The 14,513-nt window shown below is 37.9% G+C and overlaps 1 protein-coding gene across 1 annotated transcript; it reads left to right on the top strand.

Moving 5' to 3' along the window:
* Nucleotides 1-4,922: 4,922 nt before the first annotated feature.
* On the top strand, nucleotides 4,923-6,502 carry LOC102786016 (adenosine receptor A1-like). The gene is made up of 2 exons (XM_006782828.3): nucleotides 4,923-5,261; nucleotides 5,392-6,502. The coding sequence occupies exons 1-2, from the start codon at nucleotides 4,933-4,935 to the stop codon at nucleotides 6,020-6,022; spliced, it is 960 nt and encodes a 319-aa protein (XP_006782891.1). The 5' UTR covers nucleotides 4,923-4,932; the 3' UTR covers nucleotides 6,023-6,502.
* The last annotated feature ends 8,011 nt before the right edge of the window (nucleotides 6,503-14,513 follow it).

Below are 14,513 nucleotides of genomic sequence, written 5' to 3'. Positions count from 1 at the left end.
TATGCAAAACAAAAAGAAGATGCCCATTCTCTCTCATATAGGCCTGGGATGGGATGGGATTTTTTTTTGGGAGAGTGTTTTCCTGCTTGGAATTACATACATAGGATTCAGTGCATGAATAAACTTTCCGAATTCTTTATCATTCACAACTGAAAATAGTTGGAAATCAAGTGCGATCACTTTTGGCTGGTCCTTATCAATTGAGTTCTGTCATGCTGGGGTCACAGACTTCTGCAAAAACTGTGTAATAGAGCTCTGGGTTGATTTAAGTGGTTGTGGTGGAATACCGTATGATGCTGTAGATGCAGCAGCAGCAGCAACAGTTGCAGTAGATGCACTGGCACCTTCATTAATATCACACTCAACAGACTGTGTTTTTCTTCTCATTGCACTGATGGGTGGACAGTTTTCAGGTCCCAGTGCAGGTTATTTGTGGAGCCGGCTCTATATCCTTTTCTTGCAGACTCTGCCTTTGTATTGTCAATAAAATTTAAATGGTTCCAGATTTTGCTTCTTTTCTTAGTGTCACTCATTTTCTTTACTATACCTTTCTAATGTGACAATGTTATCTCTTGTTGTTGCGCCTGGCTCTCTTTCTCTTAACTCCTGCTCTGTTCCTGTGCTACCCTGAGTCTAACTACCACCCCTCCCCCCTCTGCTCAGCAAACACAAGGCTCGTGTAGCAAAAAAAAGTGAGAGGGTAAGAGAAAGAAAGAAAAACACTCCCTTCGTTCCCTCAAAGAGCCGGCCTCTAAGAGCCGTTTCGTTCGCGACCATCACAACACTAGTACAGAGATTATGAGTTTGCAACAGTGTTGGGAAGGTTACTTTTCAAATGTATTCCACTACAGATTACAGAATATATGCCCCAAAATGTATTTTGTAACGTATTCCATTATGTTACTCAATGAGAGTAACGTATTCTGAATACTTTGGATTACTTAATATATTATCATGCGTTTTACAACTACATGAATGTACTATTGCTGTGTGATTTATTACTATTACTGAAGGCTACTCACCGTACCAATACCAACTAGATTTTTAAATCTTAATATAAAATGAGTAACAGTAGGGTGGACATTAGGTAAGGCTGCACTTTTTGCAGTGATCTGGTATAGAAAACTATTCCGCGCGTATATAAAACAGGTCCGCGGCTCCGAAACATATAAAGGGACCTCTGGCTAATACGTCGGGTTCTGTGTTGGGCTTGCAGCCGAAAACTAGACCGAGAGAGGCGTTGAAAGGCTGCTCCAATGGAACTTATTGTTTCCGAGAAAAACACAAACACAATTTACAGTTGAGTCTGAATAGCTTACTTACAACTGGACTACACTGCCCATGAGGCTACATTCTTTGGGGATATGCCTGTAACACTCTGCCTATTGTCTTCATATTAAATAATTTTTTGAACAATAACAATAATTTAAAAAAAATATTTCTTCACGTCATTATGCGGGCCGCAAGTAGAGGTGACATGGGATTAAGACCCAGGCATTAGAGCCTCTTAATGCGTGTTTTGTTTGGGTTTCCACCAGCGTGGAATTACCAGAAATAGAGAGGGCATAGCCTAACATATGAAACAGGAAAAGACTGCTGTGTAATCCTTTTATTTCAGCAAAGTAACTGTATTCTGAATACCACCTTTTTAAACGGTAACTGTAACGGAATAGAGTTGCTCATATTTTGTATTTTAAATACGTAACGCCGGTACATGTCTTCTGTTACTCCCTAACACTGTTTGCAACTCATAGTCTGTGTTCCCATTAAGCCCTTTGACAGACTGGTGACCTGCCCAGGATGTACCCTGCCTTATAGCTGGGATAGACTTCAATCCCCCATGACCCTAAACTCGAAAAATGGCCACAAAAATGAACAGATGTTCCAAATAATTGGTCAGAGGTTAAAAGTCCTGTAGTTACCACTTATGTTACCAGTTGTCACTGTGGCCGCTGTTGTTTCAAAGGGAGGAACAATAATTTATTCACCTCTTAGTTTGATTGTACACCTTAGGCTCTATGTAAAGGCTGCCAAAAAACAAAAAAACAAAAACATAGGTTGCCATAGGTCGCTTCTGTTCCTCACTCCTCAGAGCACTGTTCATCCCTTTTGTGCTCAGGCAAAGATACACATCTGCACCTGAGTGAAACCTGTAAAGGGTAACCTGTTTATACGCTCACTATTTTTATTTATTTATTTATTTTTTGGGGGGGGGGTTGAATAGGAGACTTGAAGGAATGGTACAGACCAATGACAATAGTATTAATGGAGGATTGATCTGGTTACTGATTTCAAGAAAATTTCAGCTTGCTTTCTGGATTGTTGTTAACACAAACTGGTAAGTTAGTTTTTATTTATGAAAGAGTTTAAGAGTTTACATTTTATTGTTAAATATTAGATAGTCCGTAGGTTATGTTTGTTTTGACTCCTAAATCTTTCATGCAACTATTAGCAATATCATTTGTTTAATCCGTCTCCTGACGTTTCGATGCCACACTACTTAACTGTTCGCAAATATTGTGGCATTTTATATATTTATATCTAGACCAGAATGACAATTTATACTTTATGTATTTTGGATATTTGGAAAATACAAGAAAAGTCTGGTTTTGAAAATAAGATAAGCTAATGTTATGCTAATAGCATTAGCAAGATGCTAGTTGTACTTATTTCCTACTCTGAAAAATACTAATTAATGCAGAACATAAGAGACAGCCTATGGGTCTAGAATCTGCTTTATACCCTACCTTGAATGTACAATATTGTTTTCTTGGGGCGGGCTTTGTTTTTATATTTTTAAAGTTGAGGTATAGTTTAACCCGGATCAACTGATCACTCAGGGTTGATATGCTGGTTCTTCATTGCATTACAAACAATGTTATTGACAGTCAAGCAGTATTTTAGCTTCTAAGAAAAGGCAAACTGTAATATTAAATATTAAATTTGGATCTAAATATTTTAATAAATTAAGTAGAGTAGTATTTTGAAGTGTATGCGTGTGTTCCTATTTGTTGTTGCATTGATTGTTCACACCCTCACTCTGGCTTGTGTGCTCTGTTTCTAACTCAGTTTCTAGCTGCCCCAGTTCAGGTTTTGTTTTGACCTATGCCAGAGATAAAGCTGTGGGTTTTTAGCTTAAGTTTCACTTCCACAAGTCTGCATTTGGGGCCTACTTTCCTGCCTGCTGCACACAGATCCTGACAGTTTTGTGCTCAGCCAGTAAATACTTGCATTATTATTTATGTTAAATGAACAATAATGGAAATGTGTTCAGAATTGTTTCAGAGCACATGAATTGATTTCTCCAGAATCCTTTTTGTTGCTAATGCAGTGCTTCACAAGTCGATGATTGCCATTCAATATGATTTTAAGGCCTTTTGAGTTCTCTGGATTCATTAAATCTTTAAGCTCCTGAAAATCTTTGCTTAAAAAAAAATTAACGTTTATTATTAAACTGTGGAACTATTTAGTCTTTCCAATGTGGTGAAATCATGATCATTTTTATTTAGTCTAAGCCTCTCTGGCATGCTCATGTTAAACTAAAGAATGTTTTATCAATGCTCGCAGCTTGTAGACAAGTAAATGAAGGACGTTTTCCATCCGTATTTCTTAATTAGCTACTGTAGTTTTTATTGAAACAATGTGCAAGCAGCAGCATTATAGTGCAACAGTAGAGGTCAGTATAGGTGAAATGGTATGAGTCAAAGGTAGCCTAGGTCTAGTGCTTTCCCTGGACATTTTAAATAGAAGTATAACATTATTGCTTAATGCTTTAGTTTTGCAAATAGATTCAACTGGTCACTCGTCAGGAGGTGCATGACATCGTCACATAATAAAACTGAGGGTTGTTGAAGTAGCTCACTTTTTATCATTATTGGAGACTCCCTGGTGGCTGTTACTTTCAGACAAGCCCTGACGACTAGGCTTGTCTCGTTGTGCACACTTACTAGGGAGCACAAAGGCATGGTGTTGCTATAGCAACATGGCACTTGCATGTTACATAACATTTATATTGGTATTTTCATGGACAGTATGATATTGCATGACCCTAATAACTGGTGAAATGAACATGGTACATTTAGATGACTGGTACACTGGTTATGGCGGTTTAAAGTAAACTAAAGAACCCCTTCTGCACTTTACAGTGCTGTGGCTTTATGTGTTATATTATAACCACATACTTGCAGCAGAGAGAGAATCACTCACTTCCCAAAACAAGCTGGGAATGGACCTGTTGTTTTTTGTCTTTTTATAACTGTCACCATGCATGCTCACGGTATACATAGTTTCTTATACTGCATTTTTGTAATTTAAATAAATTGTTTTTAGTACAGATCTGTTTCACTGTTAAAAATTAGTACTGATACTTCACATTATGCCATTTTTAAGCATATTGGCCAATACCAGTCAGCAACTGTCCTGTCAGCTTAGGGCAGAGTTGTTGTAAAATCACATATATATGGCAAACCTTATTTATGGTCTGATTAAGGGTTGGTCACCTTACCCATTCAGGCTCTAGAATGATATTTTCAAAACAAGGACTCCCTAATGGAGTGACAAAATATTTATGTTGCAAGTTGTTATCAGGATATAACTCATTTCCTTTCAGCAGAAAGACTATGAGGGTTCTTTTTTTAAACTGTTTTTCTAAACCACATAATGCAACATGCCTACAGTTTGGTTTCTTTTTCTTTATTGTTAGGCCAGAAAAATATTAAAGTGCAACCAGACATTCGTTAAAACATGCATCATGAAAATCATGCAAAACCTTAGTGTGTGGTCAAACATCAAGAAAAAAACAAGCATCATTAAAAGTTAAGAAAAAAAACTTCCTCAAATGTTTCACCGGAAGGAGATGTGGTGATAATAGTCTTTTTGCACACAATGCAGCAGCACCATTAACCTGCACACACCAACCAGACTGGACGCACAATGAAGAAGGAAGACACTATTTATACCGTGGTGGAAGTGCTCATTGCCGTTACTTGCTGTCTGGGTAACATGCTGGTAATTTTGGCCCTTTGGATCAGTAGAAACATTCAGCAGACAACCTTCTGCCTTATTGTCTCGCTGGCTGTGGCTGATTTTCTGGTAGGTTGTGTGGCAATACCATTGGCTGTAGTGGTGTATGGACAAGTGAAGACTTCATTCACGACCTGTCTCTTCATCAGCTGCGTGATCATCCTGCTGACTTTTGTTTCAGTTCTGTGCCTTGTAGCTATTGCTGTAGATCGTTTCCTTCGTGTGTGGATCCCTATCAGGTAGGATGGCCTGCATAACCACATCTTTAATTTATAAGCATTCACCATACTAATAACTTTATGACAACTTTATATAATTAAAAATAATTACAATTAGTGTGAAACTAATAGTAATTTTTTTTACTTATAGGTACAAAAGGACTGTAACACACAGACTCTCTTGTTGTGTGGTAGCAGCATGTTGGCTTGCTGCAATTCCTCTCAGCTTTACTCCTATGTTTGGATGGCACAAGAATGAAACTTTAAATTATACAACTTGCAAGTTTACAGATGTCATCCCAATGCCATACCTGGTTTATTTCAACTTTTTTCTCTGCACATTGACGCCTCTGTTGGTAATGACTGCTTTATACATCTATGTCTTTTGCACAATCAGAAGAAACCTTCGAGACAAACCAGGGAGCCATGCCCGAAATTCTTACAACTACTTAAGGAAAGAGAAACAGCTGGCGGGATCTCTGTTTCTGGTGCTGGCCTTGTTTGGCCTGTGCTGGCTCCCTCTCCACATAATGAACTGTATTCAGCACTTTGGAAATAGTGAGGTACCAAAAGAAGCTTTTAGTGTTGGAGTTGTGCTCTCTCATGCTAATTCAGCTGTCAACCCAGTTGTCTATGCATTCAAAATACAAAAAATCAAAAGAGCATATCTAAAGATCTGGAAAGAGTGCATTTCATGTGGAACAGAAAAGCAGGAATCACATATAAGCCAGACAACAGACAAGTCCAGCAGTAACGATGAAAGTCTGGCCAAAAATGAATGAAGGCTGACTTCCTTGTTTAATTCTATTTTATTAGGGATCAAATTTGATTTGCTTTTGAAATGTATGTATTAAAACCAGTGACTTGATGATTACCTTGGTGTGTGTCAGGCCTAGAACCAAATATTATATTATTTAGATACTCATATGTTTGCTAGGTATTCAGTTTTAAATTTTCATCCATCCATCTATTCTCTTATCCAATTCAGGGTCACAAGATCCCAGCTGTTATAGGGAAAGGGGTGGGAGTACCCCCTGGACAGGTTGCCAGTCTGTCACTGGGCACACTAAATATTAGTTTCTTTTAAATGTGGAAATCTAATCCATCTCAGCTTACATCCTTGGAGTCCATGTCATTTAAACTTCATTAAGGCCAACTAATTTTTTTTTTTTAATATAGCAGTTTCACTATCTAGCCATAGCTTTAAACATTGCTGTAGCTTACTGCTGAGGGTATGGCTTGCAAATAGTTGTTTTAGAGATAGCCCTAGTGTGTACTGATGTAAAACATGTGTTTCTGTCTATATTGTGTAAACTGTTGCAGAAAAAAAGGCCAACTTCCTCTTGTTTTTAAAGTTAAGTTTTTAGATAAAGTTTCATATCACTCTTTCTGTTTCTGTTTCTGTTGATATGAAGACTCTCCATTAATATCAACAGACAGTGTATTCTGTTCGGAAATTATGTTCACTGTTCTTTAAAGTGGTAGTTAAAGTAAAATAAAATGAAATTGTGTAGGGGTAACTGATGCCTGAGTTCTGACTTTTATTAAACTAAAAAGTCATTGACTTCAGAATTGAAGAATGACATTTCTTTGCCTTCAGAAACTCCTGGGTTGTGTTTGCAGTATGCTTTGAGTAATTATCCATTTGCACTGTGAAGCGCTGTTCAATCAGTTTTGCAGTAATTTGCAGTGCAGAGTATAGCATTTTTAGAGTGTGCAATTCATCATGTTATGTCTGTCAGCACTCACATCTTCAGTACCTTCAGTACCCACATCTCCAGACCTTGATAATGACACTGCTTGGCAGTAATATATTTAATTCATTAAAATGAAATGAAAATGGAGGAAAATTTATAAAATTCTTAAGCCACTGATGCGTCATTTTCGTGGAACCCCTTGAATTTAATGTTTTAGCGGTGTAGAGAAAACTGAAAAAAAAATAAAATAAAAAAAAATAAATATATATATATATATATATATATATATATATATATATATATATATATATATATATATATATATATATATATATAAAATAAACTAAATAAAGAAATGATTATGCTAGGTTTAAGGAAAAAATTCAACCTACAACCTTTTAATTTTATTATAAATTTTATTATAGTAACTGATTTTGGATAATGTTTTCAGATATGTTTATTTAGAAATGTTTCCTTTGGGCCGGCATTTACATTGACATCCTCATGTTTCTATAAAAAATACAAGCCAGTAAAGATAGGGATTAAAAAAAGAGGGGTACATACATACATAACTCAGACTACCTTCCCCTTAGCCCTCAGATGCAGACCCAAAATACTGATTTTGGATAATAAATGTAATGAAAACAACTTCAGACAATCAGTACGTTTATTTTATATGTATCACTGTGTAAATTACTGTACATTAAAACTCATCAGACTCAACTGGCAGTATCAATATTCTTGGCAGTATTCTTCTCTTTGAGTCTATAGTACAGATCTATTCTATACAAACTTTCCTTATATCTTTGCAAACATATCTTAAAGAACCTGAAAAAAATTGTAGCTTAGAAGGCAAACGTGGGAAACAGAGCTTCGAGTTCTTCTTGTATGTATAGGTCTTGTATCTTTTGTTACTTTGTGGTTAGTTGCGATATTATCAAGAATTTAGTTTTAAGTTTACCCGTCTGCTAACCTAATGGTAAATGATAAATGGCCTGTATTTGTATAGCGCTTTTACTAGTCCCGCCTAGGGACCCAAAGCGCTTTTACACGTCCAGTCATCCACCCATTCACTCTCACATTCACACACTGGTGGAGGCAAGCTACAGTTGTAGCCACAGCTGCCCTGGGGCAGACTGACAGAAGCGAGGCTGCCATATCGCGCCATCGCCTTCTGGCCAACACCAGTAGGCGGTAGGTGAAGTGTCTTGCCCAAGGACACAACGACCGAGACTGTCCGAGCCGGGGCTCGAACCGGCAACCTTCCGATTACAAGGCGAACTCCCAACTCTTGAGCCACGATCGCCCCTAATGTTGCATAGTTCTGCCACTAAGTTGCAAAATGCACAATTTTGAAACCTAATATATCATTTAGTAGTCTGTTCATGTAAAACTTTTACTGTGATCTTTCTGACAGTATTAATTTCAACGCAATACAAATTCCCTAATGTGACACTGGATATTAAATACTTGTGGATTTACATATTCTGTCAAAGAAATTGTTTTACAAATCTGAAGTCATACTGGAAATTAGATGGCTAACATTTGCTCATTGAAATGCATTCTTTAAGCTATACGTTTTGTCATTGAATTATATTGCAGCTCATTTAAAATTAACTTGTCAAGTGAAAATATGCCTGTTTTTTATTCTGTAAATCTGTTATTACTATATCAGATATATACAATGCAGGTTACAATACAATACAGGTCCCAAAGTTAAGATCATTTGTGGAGCTATAATAGTCTTTTTGCCACAAGATGGCATCAGAGTGGCTCCTTCATCACTTAGCTCAGTGAGGAAATGTCATTCCAAGCACTTATTGTACCTCTCAAGGAAGGTAATAGGCTGTATAGTTATCACCTGAATAGGATTGAGTCCATCCCACAAACTATACAACCTACTACCTCACCTTGCTAGGCTCAACTTCAAACCCAAATGAAAAGCCTTAATAACAAGGCTTTGGTCAGTATACACCAATTAGAAAGGGTAGACAGGTTCTACTGTTCGATTACATAATTAAATGACAGTCTTTCTTTGGACTGCAGTTGTCTTTAAACAGGTGTGGGTAGATTATTTGTATTTTCATAAGTGATGCGTTCCTTTATCCAGGGAGCTTCTCGTGCATATAGGATTTGGCATCTCCGCAGATTAACCTGTTTCCTTAGGAAAGACAGTAGATTGTATAGTTATCTCAAAAGGAGGACGTAAACCCCACAACTATTCAATCTACTACCTCAACCTTAAGGACAGATAGTTTTTCACGTAGCAGTAGAAAATGTGTCAGTCAAACTGTGAGACAAAGAGAAAAAACACACGTTTTTAGATATCAGTATTCACCTCGGAAAAACAGTTGATGAAATATTTTAGTGTCTTTTCTTCATTTTTCGACTGACCACTATAGACCACATCGATTAAATACACTGATACCACAGAATGATGTAGTATGGTATCAGATTTACCAAGAATTACTTTCTAGCTTCATTTCCACATTCCACTGTAACCTAAGCTCTAAAATCAAGTTCATTATAGAGCTGCTGTGTTTGTGTAACGGATATCCTGTATCTGACTACTGGCTCTTGACATATGAAATATATTTGACAAGTGTTAAAGACTGAAATGTGACAGACACATTACCCTGTAAAATTAAAGTTAATTAAAAAAAATAGCACATAAAGCAAGACAAAAGTTTCTAATAATTTGTCCATAATTCAAGACAACTAGAAAAACAACGTTCTTTATAATCATGTCTTTTTTTATAGTCTGCTTCCTTCCATCTCTACAACCAGAAAGTAATGCATAGCGAAGGAAGAAAAATGGCTGTACCTCAGCCATTTTAGGGAGCTGTTTGGCACCCATCCTCAACATCTGTGGAGCGACTGTCTCCTCCTTGCAATTCTTGAAAACATAGACCTCTCCAAACAATGTTGGGGAATGTACAAAGAGCAATGTAAATTGGTTGTTCTTGGGCTTTTTTTTGGTGGTGGTGGTTGTTGTGGGGGGGTCTTTAATAGAGAAACGGAAGGTTTGACTTCTCAAATTGCCCTTTTTGCTCAGTGTGACAGCCAATTTAAAACCACTGAGAAAGAAGTTTGTTTACTGTGCCAGCTGGAGTCTGGGACACAAGCTGGGCGGAGCTGTCCAAGTCCAGACAGAACCATGCTTTGGTCGAAACAGCTCAGCCCAGGCAGTGTTGTGGTAGATGACCAGACCGTGAAAAGGCTGGAACATTTTGCATAAATTTGCATGTGAACGGTGGTCACTGAAAAGCCGCTTGGCTGCTCATTAACATTCTGAATTCCTCTTTGGCCCAATTAATGTCAACAGTGATTGAAATGTTTTGGCAGTCTGTGTGGCTGTGGTGACAGGGCATGCTCACTGGGGCTTGAGGGAGTGAGTGGCATTAACTGAGATGATGAATTAATCAGATGCTTAATGGTACCAGATTCTTCTAACTGGCTGGCCAATGCAGAGGGGATGGAGAGAAAGCAAGAACAAATCAAATTTGTGTTGTGACCAACTATCACTATACGATTCACTAATAATTTATAGCTAGGTTTAACACCTGTTTACAGTAATAATATAACTTGCACCATTTCTTCCATTCAGTCAGCATGATAAACTTGCACCCCACCTGCATAATGTAACATGATATGTGACCGTTTAGACTCATATGTTTCTTAGAAGAATTTCGCTTTTTGCAACCAGAAGTGACGCTTTGAAATAGTCATATTCACAAGCTGCAGATCAAGGGAAAATGGCTGCTCTGTTGTTCATCCATAACTTTTCTCTGATACTCAGAACAATTAGCATTCCAATCAGTATATCACTGACACGGTTATTCTCTTTTGCCTCGGGTATGTATATATGCCCAGAGAAGCTCATTTCACAGCAGCAATCTTACGACTTCTTAACAAAATCTGTGTTGTCAAATGCTCAGATAGCAAACTGAGTATTTAGACAATAATAATGCATAAAAAATACCCATTTCAAACTGGCGCTGGTCCGTGATGATTTGCGGAATACAGGGCATGAGTGTCGGGGACTGATCTGGGTTCTCCTATGCTGCTCCTTCCAATGTTTTGTGCCAAGAAATGGGCATTGTCTGCCTTCCAAGCTAAATCTCAGTGAGACAAAAGTGGGTGATGTCGTGGATGCAGCATGGCAGAGCCCATAACTGAGGGGGGAGGAGAGCGTTGGCAGCCAAGCAATCAGAGAATGCCATGTCAGACAAGGGTTGTGATGCCACACAGTAAGGTATGGTGGTGTAGCCTGCTGCCAGATGCTCAGTGCATTGCCAGCTATGTAAGCTAGGTGTATACTACTAAAGAAAGGTCCATTGTTCCATAAGCATGCTTTGTCCATATGTTGAACAGGTATTTATTTTTTGTCTGAGTCCATCCTGATCCTGTTTAAACTAAAGTAAAAAAGAGTGAATATACATCTTGTGGGCAGTATGTCTTTATATTAAAACATATTTCATGTCAACTGAAAATCAAATAGCTGACTTTTTTCAATTTCTTTGTTATTTACTCGCATTCTGTTAATTTTTAGTAATAGAATTTCATGGCACAACCAAGAGGTGGAGAGTGTTAGGTTTGGTGGGGTCAGGATCCCATCTCTACATTTTGCAGATCATGTGGTCATCTGATCATCATCAGCTTACACTGCCTTGGGGTGAGAAATTAGCATGTCCAAGTTTGAAACCATGGTTCTCAGCCAGAAAAGGGCACTATGCATGAGTGGGAATGAGTTTCTGCTCCAGGTGGAGATGTTCAAGTGTCTCTGGGTCTAATCCCACACGCTGGTGTTCGTTCTTGTGGTGACAAGGTAGACCCACTGGACCACCATTAAATATCTGCTTCTGATTCGAACGGGGCTAACTCCCAACAGCATGCTAGAATACCATTAGACTGGTTTTAGTTTTTGAATCTCTGACCCTATAACAAATAAAATATGCCCAGATCTGAAGGACATTTGGTGTGGACTTCAGTTGGTCTATAGTTCAGAGTTGCTGTGCTGATTTGCGGTAAATGCAGTAAATTCTGTGTTTAAAATTATTTAACATATAAGCTGTTGCTGTTTGTTATCAGTGGTTACATATCGGCTTCCTCTTTAATACATTCAGCTCGATGGTATCTGAATTGGGGGTTTTTTGTTTTGTTTTCCAATGAAAAGCAGTGTAAAGATATTTTAAGATACTATTGAAAACTTTAAGCACTGCAATTTTATTTTAGTAATTCTAAACACTTCCACTGAGGAAAATTGTGCATTAACCATGGACTAAACTAAAATAACATTTTACTGCTAAAAGGCTAATGCTGACAACTTGCACTTTTTTCATTTTCATTTTCATCTAATGTGAAGTAAAGTGCAAGAGTGGGTTTGTTTATTTCGTGGTATTTTACTACTGCGATGAGGCTCGAAGGCTTCTGTGTGTGGTTCATATTTTGTTACAGGCTGGGAAGTTTTCCTCGGTCTATAACTGCAGGCCATGTTCCTGTCATGCTATACGTACTTCTCAGTTAAGAACAGCTTCACATATGAATCTTTATATATACATACAGTGACATTCTCATGAGACCTGGGTTAAAAAAAAATCTTAGCAAATACTCTTTAATGTCATATTTTTGTCAACATTGGCTGCTTAGTATCAGTACAGTGAGTGTTTGCAAGTGTAAATGATCACATGGCTGTGTTTTTAAAGTAGAGTTTTTGGTAGCAATAGTAGGAAACTACTGTTATATGATCTGTCCTCTTTCTGACTTAATATTCAACAGATATTAACAAAATTGCTAATATAGTGGTGAACCATCTCTCATGGCTTTTGCTCGTAACTTTGTTGATTTCAAGACTGTGTAAAACGGCTGATGTCAAAAGAGTGAGACGTGCTGTTTGTAGCCCATAATTATTTTTTTCTTTAACAGGAAGAGCTGAAGTGTGTATGTGGCACGACTTGATAAAAAAGCAACACCAAAAGAGAGACTTTGATCCTGGTAACTACAAAGTAACTCCAATTACGGGGAGGAGAGAAACACAAATAGCAGAGGATATGGCTTTCCAAACAACATGTCATCAAGCAGCAAAGCAAGTTCATTTGAGGAGAACTTGGGGGGAGGAGGGAATAAGTTCATTTTCTTTCTCGTTCTCTCTCTCTCCCTTTCTGCCTATCCTCCCTGCGTTCCTCCCACTTCTTTTTTTTCTTCATTCAGCCTTTCTGTACAGTATGCAATAATAGTGTTGCACACACTCAACACAAACTTAAGAGCTGACTCGACTGTATGCAAACAAAGCAGCGCAGCATATGCCAAAACGTTTACAAAGTCAGTTCGTGTAAGTCTAATTCATGCAAGAGTGTAATTTGTCTAAAAAATGAATTTTCCTGTAGATTTACTAACTTATACTGTTAACGCTGCTTTCAATAGCTTTTATGATCGAAAACAAACACTAATAAACCAGAGAGGCTTGATGTGAAACATAGTGCTGTAATCCTTAATACAAGCCCCTTCATGTATTGTACAGTGCTTGCAACAGATGGATCTGGTTCATACTGGTTTTCCAACAGGCCTGTTAAACAGCAGTATTCGAGAAAACGACATTAATAATCTAGTTTCACTGTATGATTGAAACCACAGGATGCTTTTTCATTTTCGCAGTAATAGATGTTTAACAGCAGATACAGTGCAACGGGGGGATTTTTTGATGTTGCAGAGTTCGTGCACCTATGCAGCAGTCCTGCAACACAAACACCAAAGTGCTTAGATAAAAGCACCAACTGCCTTTTTATTACAGAGAATTTCCTGTTTGAAACGTGGAGCTAATAATCACTTTTTTTTCCAAGGGCAAAGTTTGTTCAAACTACTGCAGTTACAATGTCTTTCGGCTACGACTTGCTGTAAAATATGCCAGAATTTTTATTTCTGCTGCAGGTTTGTGCTTTAAGAGGCAGTAATGTCAGTATTAAAATTTCTTTTTACTTGGTGGCATGTGTTTGCTACGTAAACTTCTCACATCAGTAAGTTTATATAAAAGCTTTGCTTGCAATGCATTTAGCAGAACAAATAGTATGTGAAACAAAATCCCTTCTCAGTAGCGGTTAAGATTTAGGCTTTGTGTTCGGTGCAAGCGAATTAGACACGTGTACAGTGTGGAAGGTGACAGTAAAGGGAGTGTAAAAGTGCAGACATGAATAAAGGGAGGCTTAAATACAAAGAGGAACATCAAGGCCTAAACAGAAAGATAATCAAAAATGAGAAATACCTGAGGGTTTGTTTTTGTTTTTTTGTCAAGATCAGGATAGCGTTCACCAACAAACAATAAGGCGGTGGTGCAGACGAAAAATAAAGGCGGCTTAGAAAAGAGTCAAGAATACATTTCCACATCCCTCTCTTTTGCTTGCAAGACGAGGGAAAGGCTCAGTAGTGTACCAGCAAGCAACCCCACTCGAACAGGGGTTGGGGCTTGAGAGCAGTTTTTGGGCCATGCCCTCCTCTCTCCCTGCCCACTTTTGCCTTACTGCCAAGAGAGAGAGACAGTAGGAGAAAGGGAGCTCGGCAAACAAATCACATAGTCACTAAA

Source organism: Neolamprologus brichardi, chromosome 5, assembly GCF_056152115.1.
Source record: "Neolamprologus brichardi isolate AB-2024 chromosome 5, ASM5615211v1, whole genome shotgun sequence".
In the NCBI taxonomy this organism is placed as follows: Eukaryota; Metazoa; Chordata; class Actinopteri; order Cichliformes; family Cichlidae; genus Neolamprologus; species Neolamprologus brichardi.
The sequence above is the reverse complement of the archived record's forward strand: the minus strand, read 5'-3'. Positions and strand labels throughout refer to the sequence as shown.

Bases quoted from the DNA above. Each gene is read 5' to 3' on its own strand.
- LOC102786016 (XM_006782828.3), top strand. From the start codon at position 4,933: ATGAAGAAGGAAGACACTATTTATACCGTGGTGGAAGTGCTCATTGCC. The intron at 5,262-5,391 runs GTAGGATGGCCT...TTTTACTTATAG, and splicing joins CGTGTGTGGATCCCTATCAG to GTACAAAAGGACTGTAACAC.